Source organism: Panthera tigris, chromosome F2, assembly GCF_018350195.1.
Source record: "Panthera tigris isolate Pti1 chromosome F2, P.tigris_Pti1_mat1.1, whole genome shotgun sequence".
Lineage (NCBI taxonomy): Eukaryota > Metazoa > Chordata > Mammalia > Carnivora > Felidae > Panthera > Panthera tigris.
The window spans coordinates 45781439-45798826 of NC_056676.1; the positions used below are offsets into that span (position 1 = coordinate 45781439).

At 38.6% G+C, this 17388-nt stretch overlaps 1 protein-coding gene and 1 long non-coding RNA gene across 4 annotated transcripts in view; one reads left to right on the forward strand and one right to left on the reverse strand.

Moving 5' to 3' along the window:
* Nucleotides 1–4161: 4161 nt before the first annotated feature.
* LOC122234858 lies at nucleotides 4162–5266 on the reverse strand. The gene is made up of 2 exons (XR_006212796.1): nucleotides 4667–5266; nucleotides 4162–4272 (listed from the first exon to the last, which is right to left on the reverse strand). It is a non-coding gene; the product is annotated as an uncharacterized LOC122234858 (long non-coding RNA).
* SPAG1 (sperm associated antigen 1) overlaps nucleotides 4292–17388 on the forward strand; it is a 66829-nt gene continuing 53732 nt past the window's right edge. Inside the window, exons 1-4 of one of the 3 annotated variants that reach the window (XM_042972689.1) lie at nucleotides 4292–4722; nucleotides 7304–7445; nucleotides 9461–9620; nucleotides 16137–16262. In XM_042972689.1, coding sequence (XP_042828623.1) covers nucleotides 7306–7445; nucleotides 9461–9620; nucleotides 16137–16262 — 426 coding nt within the window. In that variant the 5' untranslated portion in view covers nucleotides 4292–4722; nucleotides 7304–7305. Of the gene's footprint in view, nucleotides 4723–5304; nucleotides 5487–7303; nucleotides 7446–9460; nucleotides 9621–16136; nucleotides 16263–17388 lie in introns of those variants that run through there. The other 2 variants (XM_042972688.1, XM_042972690.1) reach the window with 2 other exon arrangements.

Sequence of the window (17388 nt, forward strand, 5' to 3'; positions counted from 1 at the left end):
TCTTGTATTTAGGCATCTATTAATAATGTCTATAAAGAAAAATTCTTTGTTCAATTACATTATTTATAATTTCCTTTTTTTTTTTAATGTTTATTTTTGAGAGAGTACGAGCAAGGGAGGGGCAGAGAGAGGGGGACAGCATATCTGAAGCAGGTTCTTGGATCTGTGCACTGACAGCAGCAAGCCTGATGTGGGTCTCAAACTCAAGAACCGTGAGATCATGACCTGAGCCCAAGTGCAACACTCGACTGTTTCAGCCACCTGGGCACCCCTAATTCACTTTTTTTGTATGTGTAATCTGACACATAGGGAAAGTTAAAAGTGCTTCCCTAAATCACACTTTTAATCAAGACCTAGAATCTTGTAGGGGCCTTGTTGAGAATGAAGTTTACCAGGGCCCTGTGAAGGTCTGATTAAGTAAGTTCCTTGGAAACTACTGTTTTACATCAAATTTGTAAACCCTCCAGCATCATTTTGTATTGAGTATACCAGTGTACTTACTGTCACACACATAATGCATGCGTTATTTTGAGTTATATTTTTCATTTGTTACTTGGTATAGGCCTTCTGATAAAATGCTTAACTATTTTTTAAATCTTGGGTGAGGGAAAAGAAACTTCAGTGGTTGTTTCTGTAAGGCAAAGTCAACCCTAAGTAAAGTGGATGAGGCAGACTATTAAGGCAGGTGTAGTTTCCGAGGTGCAGTCATTAAGGTAAAAAATTCTGCTTTCAGGATATTAAAAAAGGGACTAGTTTACACTGAACTGTGGTTGGATGTTTAAAACTTTTGCCTTGATCTTAGGGATATGGATAATCAGATACTCCATCTGTTCCAGGATTCCATCATTATGGAATGTCCTCTGATATTCATTTCAAAGAGTAGATACATTCCACCTTCACTAATAGCTATGTGTGTCTCTGAAATTCAAAATATTCACCATGCCATTTAAAAAAAACCCCTGTGTTTCTACCACCGTCTTTGAATATTAAGTTCTGCAAATTTATTATGTGCTATACAAAGTACTACCATGCTGAAATTTTTAAAGAGTGCTTCCTAGGTCTAGGTTTTCTTTACCCATGACTTTCATAATTTTGTAATTCTGCTATGTTCCTTGACCTTGTCTCTTTTAGATAAAAGAGTCCCAATAAATATGATCCGACAGTCCCCTAAAAAACTCCCAGCACTTTGGATAATGTTGCTGTTAACTGTTTTTTATTTCATCCTAGGTATTTTACATATTGTTAGTTTAATTGAATATTGTTAGCTTGTTAATTAGACAGTGGTTTAATGGAAAAAGTATTACCACTGGAATCCAAGACCAACATTTCAATCAGTCACCTCTTTGTGTCCCTTTCATCTATAAAAATGGAAGTAATTTTACCTCTTGCCTTTTTAAGGAAAAAAAAAAAGATAAAAGATATATAATTGCTTTAAAAGATTCTTTTGAATAGTGATGTATAAATATAAAAATCAGTAAATCTGAGCTTAAAGTTGACATATAACTTGTTCCCTACTTAAACTGCTTACCAATGACTATGGATATGTATGTTCATGAAAAATGCATGGAAACAGGTTCAAATCCAGCCTTGCTACTCAGTGACTGGCCAGTTCATTTAACTTCAGTTTCATTGTCAAAATGGAGGAATTTATGATGGTCAGTACAGTGCTTTGAGATTCTGAAGTTACCTTCAGAGATTGAAGTTGTGGAAAATTTAAAAATAATAGATGAAATCAGAAATGGCCACTCTTAATAAAATACATAAGGTATGAAAGTGTAAACTGAGAAGATGTAAAAATGAGTTGGCTCTTCACATATACAAATCCATGGACATTTCCACCCCTCCTAGAACAATTCTGTGTAGAAAATTGGTCAAGGGGGACTGGCTCTTTGAGCAGAGGGCTGGAGGATGAGAAGGAACCTGACATAGCAAGACAAGAGGAAGGAGTATCCCTGAAATTGAGGAAATAGCCAGTATAATGGCTCAGGGGTTGAAAGTAAGCTTGCCTTGTTCACACTTCAGAATGAAGCCCTTGTGATACACACTTTGAGGTAGGCAGGGAGGCCTGCTCACTTACGGTCTCATGATGGGAGTAAGCAGGAGAGTGACACGGATTAAGACTTACTTGAGCTGTTCTGTAAGAGTGGACAATGTAGGAATGGGTGAGGATGGGCAAGCCAGTTAAGGGCCACATGTAAATAGTTCAGGATAATGATGGTTGAGCCAGGGTGGTAGCTGTGGAGGGAAGTAAGAAGTACTTGGTTGTAACATAACATTTTGAAGTTGAGGTTAATGGGACTTATTGGTAAGTACTTAACAGTTTAGTAAACAGTATGGACTTTGGTAAAAGGCTTTGGGTTCAGATATCCACAGTGTCCTTTATTAACTGGCTGTGTGACTTCACCAGGATTCGCTTTCCTCATTTGTAGGATAGGCATGAAATAATAGCACCTACCTCAGAGGTTAGTTGCAAAATAAAATCCATAAAAGCTTTTACCCTAACAAATGTTAACTATTACCACCATTACTGTCTAAGTATTACTGTTTTCCACAAAGATGATTTTGTTAGTTTTAGGATTAGTCTCCCAGCTACGGGCCTTGCTGTCTCCATACTCTTGAGATTGTTCTTTCTGAAATACAGATTTCATGGCGCTGTCCTGCTGAAAATCCTCAGTAGCTCTCCATTTTGATAAAGTCAAAACTATTGGGAATGGTATATTTGGTTCTTGATAATATGACTCCTTTTCTATCTCTGTCACAAGTTCAGCCCACTTAAACCACTTAATCTTTTGATTCTAAGGAGATCTTTGCAGTTCCTTACGCAGGTAACAGGACTTATTTCTTTCTTATCTGTCCTTTCCCATGCTTTTCCCCCTGCGTTGAAATGATCTTTTCTGGTGTTCTTCACCAGCATCAGAATTTCAAAGGATTGTTTTATAGTCCACTAGTTTCCAATATTGTTGAGAAGTCCAAAACCATTCTTCTATCTAATTCTTTGTGTGTGATGCCTTTTCTTTCTGGAAAATTAGAGTTTTCCTTGCCAGTGTATCGAAATTTTATAATATGTGCCTTGGTATGGGGCTCTTTTCCACTGTTCTGGTCACTTGGGTGGGTACTTTCAACCTGGAAAGTAAAGCTCTACAATTCTGGGAAATTTTCTTGAATTGTTTAGTAACTTCCTGCCCTCGATATTTTCTTCTCTCTAGGTCTTTTTTTAAAAATCTAATATTAGACTTCATTGACCTTTCTCATCTTTCCTTTTCCTTTGTTTCTTTGCTCTTTAAAAGGTGCCTTCAATTTTTCTTTCTTTTTTTTTTTTTAAAGTAAGCTCTACACACAACATGGGGCCTCAATTCATGACCCCAAAATCAAGAGTCACACACTCCACTAACAGCCAGCCAGGCACCCCTCAATTTTAGTTTCTAATCCATTTATTGGGATTTTCATTTCTGGTATAATTTTAATTTCTACAAGGTTATTAGTTTTTCTTCAAAAATATATTTGAATATATATACATTCAAAGAAAAATTAAAGTATATATCCATCCTTGTTTCTTGGATGCAAAGTCTTAACTCTATGAAGATGATAGTGATAATTTTCTTTTGCCTACATAGTCTATTCCAGTCATGTTACTTTTTATCCTACTTGTTTATTCAGCATAAATGTATATACATAATTATAACCAGAAGAAAACAGTGAAAAGAAAATTACAGGGCATGTGGAATTACAACCGTTTCACCGAATATTTAAACGATTTCTCCCATGCTGGAAGTTAGAATAGTGTTAAAACAGTGTTTTAAACCTAGGACATAGTTTTGAGTGAAGTTTGTCGGCTGGAATGAGGTGTGAAATGATTATGCATGGATTGGGGCATGTGATGACGTTCCCCATGACAATTTAATAAAGCTTACTAAGGATTATGCTAAAGTTTGAATCTGTCTATAAATATTCAAATTTAACATTCTCTAGCACTGGCAATGGAAATAATAATAAATGTATTGTTAATCATGTTTTTAGCAGAGTTTTTACCACTATTGGTGCCTGCTAAAGGACTGTAGATTTAATTTAAGTGCAGAGAGGAGGGCGAATTGCATTAATGAATTCCTGTTATGTGCCAGGCACTAATCTGAAATTATAAAGTGAAATATATTTCCCCACAAATGATATATATTGCTTTATTCATTTGGATTGTATTGTGCCTTATTTGCTTTTGTATCCCGGTGCCCAGTACAGTGTCTGACTCATAACCAGCGCTCAGAAAATGTTGAACACCTGCAAAGGAAGGCAGACTCTTTCATTTACTCTTTTGTGTAAAGGGGAAGGGCTAAATCTGGATTGCCTTGTAGATATCCTGAACATTTAATTATATTTCTAAAATTGAAATGGAATAGTTATCAATTTACAGTTCTTGGTACTTTTAACTATCCAGAACTGTAACGGCGTTTTAACGCCATCAAAAACGAATGCAAAACAGAAAGGGAACCCTCTCACTTGGACTCTTAACTTCTCCCTAATGATCTGTGCCGGCAAAGCTGGGCGCGGAGGCCAATCAGTGCGGCAGATCGAGGGCCAGCCAATCATTCGAAGAGGCCCTAGTTCCGCCCCCGGCGCTCAGCCTCTGGCCTTTGGGTGCCCAGGCGGGGCGACACTCCCCCCATCTCGGCACCTGCGGTGAATTGTGTAGCGGACTCGTCCTTCCACAACGCTGAGTCTGAGAGCCAGGTGAGTACCCGCCGGCCAGGAGTAAATTACATCTCCCCATCGCAGTTCCCTCAGGGAGCTGGGGTTAAAGGCGGACCCCAAGAAGCAAATGTACGGTCGGACTCGACTGAGGGAGCGAGTTATGGGATGAACAAACGGGCTTTAGTTTCCTGCAGCTGACGGTGGCCGATGTTGGGACGGGGGTTGCTGGGATCCGCCGGCGGCGACCAGAGCTGGGGAATGGGGAGCAATCTCAGTGTCCTCAAGGGCCCGTTGACCTTTGGGTTGGCTGTAGAGTTGAGGGTTCCCGGCCTGTCCCTGACCAGCCTCCCCCGCCCCTCGGCGGCCGTGCTGTACACAAACCGTTGCTATGGCTGAGGAAGCCATTTCCTTTCGGTCTCCGCCTGCAGGGGGCGCTCGGCCCTGTGGTTTCTGGAAAGAAGGTGCCCAGGTGGAAGAAAACCGGTTTTCTTGTTGCGCATCACACTTTGCACTGGAGGTTATTTCTGCCCGCTGATTAGGGCATATGGGAAATGGATGTGGATCAGGATGATGATGAAGAGATTAAATCCAACTAGGACCGAGGTTTTTCCTAATCAAATTCCAAACATGTGGAAAGGTTCAAATGAGAGCGAATATTGTATGGTTTCCTTTTTGGAACTTGAAAATTAACATTTAGTAAGATGTGCATTGTGCCGGAAAACAACCCAAACAAACATGGTAATTTTCAAAAAGGATTTTCAGGGAAATGTTAAAACTGTGCAGAATGAAATTCATTTGCTTAGGTAAGAGATGACTCTGTTATTTCAAATGCTTTTCACTGTGATTTCTGCAAATCGTGAAATTTCAGGGGTTGCAAAATAAATTCAATTTGAGATCATGTATTTTAATCCTGTTGGATGTTTTTAAGTTTCTCCCGTGAAAGATCCTCCAACTCTTTGGAAAAATTCTAATGCAACCCATTCTGTTCTGGGCAGCGGCAATCATTTAAAAGTTCTTCATGTTGCTCTCCAGTAACTTCTACCCTTAAGGCTGTCCTTGTGATGGGACATATTCATCATCCTGGGCCTTGCCAGTATAGTGTGCAAACCATAATCTCAGTTCTCAGATTTCATCCAAGAGCTGATGAACTGTCAATCCCTTTTCTATGCCCAAGTCAAAGCCAGCAGGAACATGGAGAACCAGAAGCACCTCTCTTTCTGCAGAGGTCTGATGTAGGACCAGAATCCCAGAGGGCAGGCATGCTGAAGGAAATACTCCTGGTGAATTAGACCCATTGCTACTTAATTGTTTTAAAATTATAAACCAATATGTTTTACTGCAGTGTTTTTAAACAATTTTGACAATGACTCATGATAAGAAATTTATTTGCAACGTGTGCATGTATTTACACACATTTGTCATTTGTATAGACATGAAATAAAAGTTTTTACAAAACAAGTATTTACTTTAATGGTATGTGAAGTAGTCAGATATTTTTGTTGCTGTTCTGTTCTGTCTCATTATAAGACAGTGCTAATTGCAACTCACTAAATTGATAGCAGGGGTTGCCACCTGCAGATGAAAAGCCTGGGTGTGATGCTATGTAGGCTCTGCAGTTGCCAACTGAGATTCAAATCCCCAGTTCACTATTTAATAGTTACATGACTTCGAGCAGGTTACTTAAAATACCAACTTCCTTATCTGTAAAATAGTAATTATTAATTCCCCTCTCAGAGTGTTTTTGAAGATTATGTGAGATAATCCATGGCATACAGTAACTTAGATCCCTAAGTGTTAACTGTTATTACAGCTCGTTACTTAAAATAAAACCTACCTGCTACAGTAGTTGAAAGATTAAATGAGGTAATGTATGTAAAGTTCTTAGGGTGGTGCCCAGCACTCATTTAGAACTGTGTATTTTTTGCTGTTGTTATTATTATCATCATAATTAGCAGCAGTATCATTAAAGTGAAACTGTCCAAATACCCCATTCCCATTTCAGCTCAGCATTTTTAAAAAAAATTTTTTTTAATGTTTATTTTTTTGAGAGAGAGATAGAGTACGAGCAGGGGAAGGGCAGAGAGGGAGACACAGAATCCAAAGCAGGCTCCAGGCTCCGAGCTGTCAGCACAGAGCCCGACGCGGGGCTCAAACTCATGAACCATGAGATCATGACCTGAGCTGAAGTTGGACACTTAACCAACTGAGCCACCCAGGTGCCCCTCAGCAAGTGTTTCTTAAAGGTCTAAGGCACTACTTATGTTAGTCCTGAATATATGATAATAAAGTAAGATCTCACAGTCTAGAAAGGAAGACAAAAATACATAATTAAAATACATGCCATGAGAAAGGTATGGGCACAGTGCCGTTAGAACACAGATCTGGGAGCTGTTCATTGATGTGACTGGGCAGCAGGGAATGTAAAGGCAGGGAATGACTTAACTGTTGTTATCAGGGAGAGAGAGTTTAAAATGAGCAGCCTTCCTTCTTAGAAAAAACACAGCTCCTTTTCCATAGACTTGAAAAATAAATGTTACAGAAATGCCTAGATGGTTACTACTATCCAAATTAAGTCTTACTATGTATATACTTCATAACTTTTTTCTGTGCTACATTTCAGCCATGACTACCAAAGATTATGCATCATTGTGGGGTTTTGGAACAACAAAAACATTTAAAATTCCCGTTGAACATTTGGATTTCAAGTATATTGAAAAATGTTCAGATGTTAAACACTTGGAAAAAATTCTTTGTGTGCTCAGGTAAGCATTCAAAAATCATTTTATGTTTCAGTATGCCAATTATATTGTGCCTTCTGAAAGTTGAAACTCTCAGAAATATTGCAGAAATTTTTCAAACATTGATGTTGTTTTTTTTGTTTTGTTTTGTTTTTCCCCCAAGTTAGGTTCCAAAATCACTGTTTTGATCCAGTGGTTAGTTTGGAGGGTTCTGGCTAGGTCTACTTCCAGCATGCCATTTAGTCTCATTAGTATTCAAGAGGATATTTTTCTTGCTTCCTCCACGTTTTCTAGGAGAAGGTAAAGTAGCCGTGGGAGTAGCCATTAGGAGATGAGGTTAGCTCACCAGCCTACCGGTTGATAAAGTTCTTTGGTACTCTCCCCCTCCATACTATCTGCCAACAAAGATGCTAACTTACTGTGAGCTGGTCACAAGGAGAGGATGACGGGAAGACCAGGATGTAGGACCAGAAGGCAGGGGATCCAGGCCTTCTCAGGGGGAGGACCCCGTGGTGGTGATTGTTAGACTTTAATATACATCAGATATGGTTGTTAAAAATGCAAATTTGGGGGCGCCTGGGTGGCGCAGTCGGTTAAGCGTCCGACTTCAGCCAGGTCACGATCTTGCGGTCCGTGAGTTCGAGCCCCGCGTCAGGCTCTGGGCTGATGGCTCAGAGCCTGGAGCCTGTTTCCGATTCTGTGTCTCCCTCTCTCTCTGTCCCTCCCCCATTCATGCTCTGTCTCTCTCTGTCCCAAAAATAAATAAACGTTGAAAAAAAAAAATGCAAATTTGAGGGTCCCATTCCCAGAGATCCTGCCTCGGGAAATCTGGGGTGGGGCCCAGGAACATATGTTTTTAAACAAGTGCCTGGCTGATTGACATGGAGGTGGTCAAGGGAGCCCATTCCAAGAACACTGCCCTGTGGCATACCAATCTGTGCCACCTATTTTGGATGTCATGGGGGGTTTTCCTTTCCTTCCTAATATTGCAGAAGCACTTGTGGAGCAAGAATTGCTCCTTTTGAGCACATCAGTAGCGTTCCTTTTGCTTGGTGGCAGTTCTGTATTTTTTCCCCTGTGACCCCCTTCCTCATCACTGTGTCCTCTCCTTTTTTTCTCTGTTACCACCTTCAGCCTCCTGTCCTCCCTAAGCATCCCTGCTTATGCCCAGCCAGAGTAGATGTCATAACGTCATCATTTCTGAAATGGAACGATGAAAGATATCATATTTTTCCTTTTTTTCTCAGCAGTGTATGCACCTTTTCATTTATGTTTGGTCAAGGACTGTTAAAGCAAATGAGAAGCTGGCACGATGGAAGAGTTTAAAAGCCATGTTATGTTGGTTCTAAGAAATTCTGTGAATGGCTTAATTAAATTACATTGCATTGGTTTGGAACTTATTTTAAAAATTTTAATTTGAAAGTGGGATTTTTTTTCAATTTTTCTAAAAATTTAAAAGTAAACAGGCTTACAAGAGAAATGGAAAGGATTGATTTTCCTTAAACAACAATGAACAGAGTTTTCCATTTAACTCTCTAGGAGTGAATTCTGTTCCTGGAGTGGTTGGTTAGAGATGTGTTGTTCTGAACCCTTCCTTTGCCATTTTCTTCCTATCCCTTTGGGGGAAAAAAATTGAGCTACAAACTCCTCCTTGGAAGGGAAATCCAGTCTCGCTGTGTGCCTATCTCTAATATTTAATTTCCATTTGTAACTTAAAATTATCTTATGTAACAAAGTGAACACATGTTAAAGAGGAGAGAAAATGTTACTCAACTTTCAAAATGTGTGATGGAAACTGGTGTCTTTGGGGCTCCATTTTTTCCTTCACGGCTTCACTCCATAGAGTAACGTAAAAATGGAGGTTGTGCTGGTTGAGGAAGGGGAGTGGGGAGCCCACACTCCGGCCTTCATCCCTGTGCAGGGGCTGCCCTGGAGATCTCCACAGAACCCCTCTGCTCCACAGAGCCCAGCCTGTAAACCACCAGACTACATGATCTCTAAATAAAGTGGTAACTCCAAAGTCTGAATTTTTTTTAAAGGTCTGGTGAGGAAGGATATTATCCTGAACTTACGGAATTTTGTGAAAAGCGCCTTAGAGGCTTGGCCCCTGAAAGTAGAGCTTTGAGGAAAGATAAGCCTGCAGCAACAGCATCCAGCTTTACAGCAGAAGAATGGGAAAAAATTGACGGTGATATAAAGGTATAGAGTGACCCCGGTTTTTGTGGGTTTTGTGACATTGTCACATTAAATATATGTCCACTTCACTTTTCCAAAATCGTAGACTTCTTTCTTTTTTTGTCAGTGAAGGGCTTTTAGTGGCAATCACTTACGTGGTATTGGTTGCTTCTCATACGCAGGAGAATATTGTAAATGTGTATGTTTGTGTCTGTACATCCACGTGTGTATTTTGTTTAATTGTATATATTTTTTGATATTTATTTTTGAGAGAGAGGGAAAAACAGAGCACAAGTGGGGAGGGGCAGAGAGAGAGGGAAACACAGAACCTGAAGCAGGCTCCAGGCTCTGAACTGTCAGCGCAAAGCCCGACGCGGGGCTCGAACTCTCGAAGCAGGAGATCATGCCCTGAGCCGAAGTCCGACACTTAACTGACTGAGCCATCCAGGTGCCCCACATGTGTATTTTAAATGACTGAACAAAATTCTATCCTATCGAAGAAAAATAATTCACTCAGATTCTGTAAATAGAGCTCTACAAACATGTTGGTTTATAATTTCTTTTGTACCATCCTGGTTATTTCCTCGAGATAAATTATTAGTATTCAAGCTGCTTGATCAAAGGATTTGAATAATTCTAAGACTGTTGAAACACATTTGCATGTTCTCAGAAAAGTTGTGCCTTTTCGCCAACAGTATGTAAGAATGCCCGTTTAAGGCATTCTTCACTGGGGCCCTTGGATGGCTCAGTTGGTTAAGTGTCTGACTTCAGCTCAAGTCATGATCTCGTGTTCCGTGAGCTCGAGCCCTGCTTTGGGCTCTGCGCTGACAGCTCAGAGGCTGGAGCCTGTTTTGGATTCTGTGTCTCCTCTCTCTGCCCCTCCCCTGCTTACTCTCTTGTGCACATGTTCTGTCCCTATCTCTCTCTCAAAAATAAATAAACATTAAAAAAAATTAAGGTATTCTTCACTGGATACTGTAATCATTTTTTAATCAAATAATTGAAAACATGATAAGGATGTATTTGATTACTAGCAACATTAAATTTTTTTATCAGTTGAATTTCTTCTTTTAATAGCTATATCTTTAGTGATTTAGCTTTATTGAGGTATAATTTACATTCAATAAAAAATAGCAATGGTCTACATTTCACTGAGTTTTGACACATGTATATGCTATAAAACATTTCTGTTAGCCTAAAAAGTTTTCTAGTGCCCCTGTGTAGTCAGTGCTGACTCCACACCCTGGTCCCTGGTAACCGCTGATCTGCTTTCTGTCATACGGATTTGTCTTTTCTAGACTTTCCTATAAATGTAGCCATACAGTATGTGTGGTCTTTTGTGTCTTCTGTCATTTGGCATCATGCTTTTGAGATGTGTCTACGTTGTTGCATGTTCACAGTTGGTTTCTTTTAATCACTGAGTAGTATTGAATTGTGTGGGTATCTCACAGTTTGTTTATCCACTTTCCGGTTGAGCAAAATGTTTTCCAAAGTGGCATAAGTTCCTGTTGCTGGGGTGCCTGGGTGGCTGGCTCAGTTGGTTAAGCATCTGCCTTCAGCTCAGGTCATGATTTCATGGTTCGTGAGTTGAAGCCCTGCATCAGGCTCTGTGGTAACAGCTCAGAGCCTGGAGCCTGCTTCAGATTCTGTGTGTCTCTCTCTCTCTGTTCCTCCCCCACTCATGCTGTCTCTCTCTGTCTCTCGATAATAAATAATCGTTAACAAAAGAAAAGTTCCTGTTGCTCTGCATCCTGGTTGGCAGTTCGTAATGCCAGTTTTGTTAATTTTAGCTATTTTATTAAGTATGCCGTGGTGTTTCATTGTGGTTTTAATTTCCATTTTAATGACTGACTTTCCTGAGTGTCTTTTCATGTGCTTATTTGCCATCCATAGATCTTCTTTTGTGAAAAGTCTTGAAATCCTTTGCCCATTAAAAAAAAATTGAATTATTTGTGTTCTTATTGAGTTGTAACACGCGTATCTTTCATTAGATACACCTTTTGCAGGTATTTTCTATATCCTATGGATTCCCTTTTCATTTTTTTAATAGTGTCTTTGGAAGAGCAAAGGTTTTTAATTTGATGAAATCAATTTTTCTTTTACAGTCTGTACTTTGTGTCCTATTTAGGAAGTCTTTGTCTAATAATCCCAGATCCCCAAGTTCCTTCATATGATTCTTCTAGAAAGTTTCTAGCTTTAACTTTTAAATTTAGTTCTAGGATCAGTTATCATTTTTGGATACACACATACAATATAGGTATTCAAGGTTTCAAGCACCATTTTATGAAAGATTATCCTTTCCCCATGGAACACCTTGGTAGCATTGTCAAAAATGAATTGACCGTGTATGTACGGGTCTATTTCTGGACTCTCTATTCTCTTTCATTAATCTAAATGTCTCTCTTTACTCCAGTACCTCATTCTCTTGATTCTGGTAAGGCTTATATTAAGTCTTAAGATTGGAAAGTACAAGTCCTCCAACTTTGTTCTCTTTTTTCATCGTTGTTTTAGCTCTTGTAGGTCCTTTGCTTGCCAGTTACTACAAAATAACTTGCTTGTCTTTGGGTTGGGATTGTGGTGAATTTATGGATCAATTTTGGAATAATTGACATCTTAACAATATTGAAATTCTCTGATCCATGAACATCATATGTTTTCTGTTCATTTAAGTCTTTTTTAAAGTTTTGTCCCAGTATCTTGTAGTTTTTAGTGTGTAGTTCTTGCATATTTTTTAAATTTATTCCTAAGTATATAATATACTTTATGCTATTGTAAAAGTTAATGTTTTTTATTTTTAAAAATTTTTTAAGTTTTATTTATTTATTTTGAGAGAGAGAGCGAGAGCATGCGTGTGGGAGGGGCAGAGAGACAGGGAGAGAAAGAATCCCAAGCAGGCTCTGCTTTGTTAGTGCAGAGCTTGATGAGGGGCTTAACTCACAAACTTGATCATGACTTGAGCTGAAGTCAAGAGAAGGATGCTTAACTGATTGAGCCACCCAGGCACCCCAAAGTTAATGTTTTTTAATTTCAATTTTTTTGCTTATTCTAAGTCACTCTAGTTATGAAATCTTATGTATGTACTATGTATTTATTTATTTTTGGTGTGATAAAATACATATCACACAAAATTTACCATCTTAGCCATTTTTAAGTGTACATTAGTGTTATATTCACATTGTTATATTCAGACATGAAAAGAATTTTTTTAATTTTTTTAAAGTTTATTTATTTTGAGAGAGAGCGTGTGAGCATGAGTGGGGGAGGGGCAGGGAGAGAGGGAGACCGAGAATCCCAAACAGACTCCATGCTGTCAGCACAGAGCCCGACATGGGGCTCAATCTCACAAACTGTGGGATCATGACCTGAGCTGAAACCAAGAATCACACGCTTAACTGACTAAGCCATTCCAGGTGCCCATTATATTCAGAGATTTTTGAGTATACAGTTCAGTAGTGTTATATTCATCTTGTATAATCGATCTTCAGAACTTTATTTTATAAAACTGAAGCTCTATACCCATTAAACAACAGTTCTCCAATTCCCCCTGCCTTCAGCCCCTGACAAACACCATTCTACTTTCTGTTTCATAAGTTTGACTAATGTAGATACCTCATATTAGCGGAATTTTAATTTCACTTTTATTTGTCCATTGCAAGTTTATAGTTTATGGTCTTCTTATATTGACTTTGCACCTTGCAATCTTGTTAAATTTACAAATTAGTTCTAGTAACTTTTTTTTAGATTCATTGGAATTTTTTATACTTAGGATCATGTTATCCACAAATAATAAAAGGTCTCCTTTGGCTTTTCCAGAATGGCTGCCTTTTATTTCTTTTACTTTCATTATTGCACAGGCTTGGCTCTCTAGTACAATGTTGAATAGAAATGGTAAGAGCAAATATCCTTGTCTTGCTCACAATATTAGGGAAATTATCATTCAGCTTTTTTTTCACCATTAAGTATAATGTTGCCTTTAGATTTTATGATGTGACCCTTTATAATGCTGAGGAGGGTCCCTTCTATTCCTTGTTTGATGAGAATTTTTATCATGAATAGTTACAGAAGTTTATAAATTCTTTTCCTGCATTGAGAGGAAAATAAGATTTTCTTTGTAGCCTGTTAATAAGGTATATTATGTGCACTCTTTTCAGATGTTATACCAATATAGCACTTGGGGATAAATTCTACTTGGTCATGATGTGTCTTTTTTATATATTGCTGGATTTAATTTGCTAAAATTTTTTGAAGTATATTTGTGTCTGCAGTCATGAGAGCTCCTAGTCTGTAATTTTCTTGTAATGTTGTTGTCTGGTATTGGTAACATGGTAATGGTGGCTTTTTAGAATGAGTTGGGACGTGTTCTCTCTTCCTGAATTTTCTAGGAAAGTTTGTATGTAATTACTGTTATTTCTTCCTTAAATATTTTCCAGAATTCACCATTGATAACATCGAGGTCTCAAGTTTTCTTTATAAGCAAGATTTTGACTATGAGTTAAATTTCTTGAACAGATATACAGTGCTATTCAGGTCATCTTTAGTGCTCTCTGTCTGGCTCCCTCTTCTTGGCTATTTTGCACCCCGTATCTCTGCAGTCTTTACCTCCCTGAAGCCTGCACTCTGTTCCTCTGAACTCAATGAGACCGCAGGGCTGTTTGGGTTTCCCTTCCCTATGTTGTAGCCTGGAAATTACAGGCAGTAAATTGGGACAGATGCAGGACTTACCTCATTTGTTTCCTTTCTTTCAGGGATCATTGTCCTGTGCTACCTATTGTCCAGTGTCTGAAAATCATTGTTTCATATATTTTATCTGGTTTTCTAGAGTTAAGCAAGAGGGTAAATCCAGTCCCTGATACTCTATCAGGGCCAGGAGGAGATATCCCTTTATTGATTTTTCTATTGCTGTGTTTCTTACTAATTTGTAAGAGATCTGTCGTATATAGTCTAAATTTTCTTTCAATTTGTCATTAGTCTTTTAAATCTTGTGTGTGGTGTTCTTCATGTTTATTCATTAAAAACATTTTATGTAATCACTCTTAGTTTTATCCTTTATTATCTTTTCTTGCATTTATATTCAGGAAAACTTCCTCTCCACCAGATACATATTTACTTGTGTTTCCTCAGAGTTCTTTGTGGTTTCCTTTTGCTGAAGAGATAACTTCCTAAAATGGATTCTGGAGAAATAGTTCTTTGTTGTTTTACTTTATTTATTCAGCATATTTTACTGGGTTGGATAATATATTTGAAGACAATTTTGAGGAATATGTATCCTCTAACCCAGAAAGCTACATTTTTAAAAACTTTATCGTTTTGCCATTTTATTGACTTGAAATTGAAAATCTGGTAATTAATCTATGAGTTAAAATAGTAGTTTATGTCCAGAGTTCTTTGGCTTTATTTTCCAGGGAAAAACAGCTTAGTTTTAGTTGCAGAATCTGCTTTTTCCCAACCGTGTGTTCTTTCTCAGTCACCTCTTGATTTTGTCTCCTCATCTCCCTTTCTTTCATGCCCGGCCACTTCTCCCTCTCTGTGCTGCTGCCCCCTGCCCCCCTTCTCTCTTTCTTTCTTCCTTTGTAATTCCTCCTCTTCCTTTTCACCTTTCTTCCCTTACTGTTTTTCTGTTTCTTCTTCTGTTTCATCTGTCTGCCTCCTTTTCGTCTCCCTGCCTCCTGACACAGATAATATAGTTTATCACTATATCAACCATGTCTAATTTAATATGGTTTGACATATATTAGACCCTCACTATATAGCTGCTGAATAATAATAATAGAATTTCACAGATAACAAGGAAACTTCTCAATTTCTGCCTAGAACCTGTAACAATTCAGTTTAATAAACATTATTATGAGCCTGTTATGTGCCAGGCACTGTGCTAGGTTCATACATCACGAAGATGAGACGAAGACATAGGTTCTGCCTCCAAAGGAATTTGCAGAATGTGAGAGAGATGAACAATACATGGATGATTTTAAATCTCTGTGCTAATACATGGAGGAGGAGCATTTCTAGTCCAACCAGGAAGTTCAGGAAAAGCTTGTTTGAAGGGATGAGAGTAAGCTTGCAAGATAATGAAAGTAGGAAGGGCAGCACCATGTGAATGTGTGTAACAATACTGAACTGTACACTTAAAAATGGTTAAGGTTATATATTTTGTTTTGTGTATTTTACCACAATTTAAAGGAAGAGTAGATTGGGGCGCCTGAGTGGCTCAGTTGGTTAAGGGTCCAACTCTTGATTTTGGCTCATGGCATGATCTCACAGTTGGTGAGTTCAAGCCCCACATAGGGCTTTCTGCTGATGGCGCAGAGCATGCTTGGTATTCTCTCTCTCCCTCTGCCCTCCCCTACTCATGCTCTCTGTCCTTAAAATAAATAAACATTAAAAAAAATAAAATAGCAGAAGAACATTACAGATAGAATGGCATGACCAAATTGTCCCCCCAAAAATGAACACTTAAGAAACTATGATGATGTATAGTCCTTTCTAACACCTGGTTAATTACTTCAAACTGTATGTTCACTTTCTTCTCCCTCTTCTCAGAGTTGGGTATCTGAAATTAAAAATGAAGAAAATAAAATATACTTTCATGAAACTGAAACATTCCCAGTGATGGAAGATAATTTGCCTCCAGTTCGTGGTTCAAACAGCCGTCTTCATGTTAGTAAGGTAGGCCATTTTGGTGTGGGGGTGGGTGGGGTGGGGGGGGAAGACGATTGTTGTTTATTGAGGGCACTAGCTCAGTTTAATCAGAGTAACCACAGTGTGATGTCCTCTGAGAGTTGGGCGTTATCCTTCAGCTGGCCGTGTGCTATTGCCTTCTTGAGTTGGCTGTGTTTCATCACCTGGTGATCAAAATGAAATGCCATTTCCCTTTGAAGACTTTCATCTTGAGCTTACCGCCTTTCTTCATTTTTCATTTGTTATGCCATGATCTTATGTGCTCATAAGATCTAATTGAGTGTGTGAGCATTTCAGGGAATAATTTTATCTGTCCAGTAGAAGCATAGAGGAAATAATTTGTAACATAATTAACTATGGACTTAAAGTACTCAAGCAGTTATATATGTCATTCCTCTGTTCATTGCATATTTTCCCCCCTTATTTCCCCAGCCCCTTGTGATGATTTTTCTGTGGTTGATCCCTATTTTGTTCTGTAGACCTGTCCTTTTTAACCCATGGGTTTCATAGAGAAAAAACCTGTTGGAGTTCCAGGTCCATTTATATATATATTTTTTAATGTTTATTTATTTATTTTGAGAGAGAGAGAGCAAGAGAGAGGGTGAGTGGAGGAGATAGAGAGAGAGAGAATCCCACACAGAGCCCAACAGCACAGGGCCTGACACAGGGCTTGATCTCACTAACTGTGAGATCATTACCTGAGCCAAAATCCAGAGTCAGATGCTTAACCAACTGAGCCACCTATGTGCCCCCGGGTCCATTTATACTTAACTTCAGGTTAAAACTGAGCTTCTGAGCATCCACCTGACTCGGATATTATAGAATCTAAGCCATTGTCTCAAAGGCATTGGGAGTCTCTGGGCTCTCACATGGATCACACATTCCATTCCCTCTCCCCCCAATTTTTTCTTTTATTCCTATCATTTGTGGAAGATTGGCTACCCAGATCTCTTCATTCTGGATTAACTCGTTATTGTTCTTCTCATTTCTTCTTTGAATACTCAATTTTATTTAAAAAACATCCATAGCTCTTCATCACACAGCTCTCTGATAATTAACTTTCCTGCATCTTTTTACTCCCCATTAAGAATAACTCATGTAACCAAGGTACACA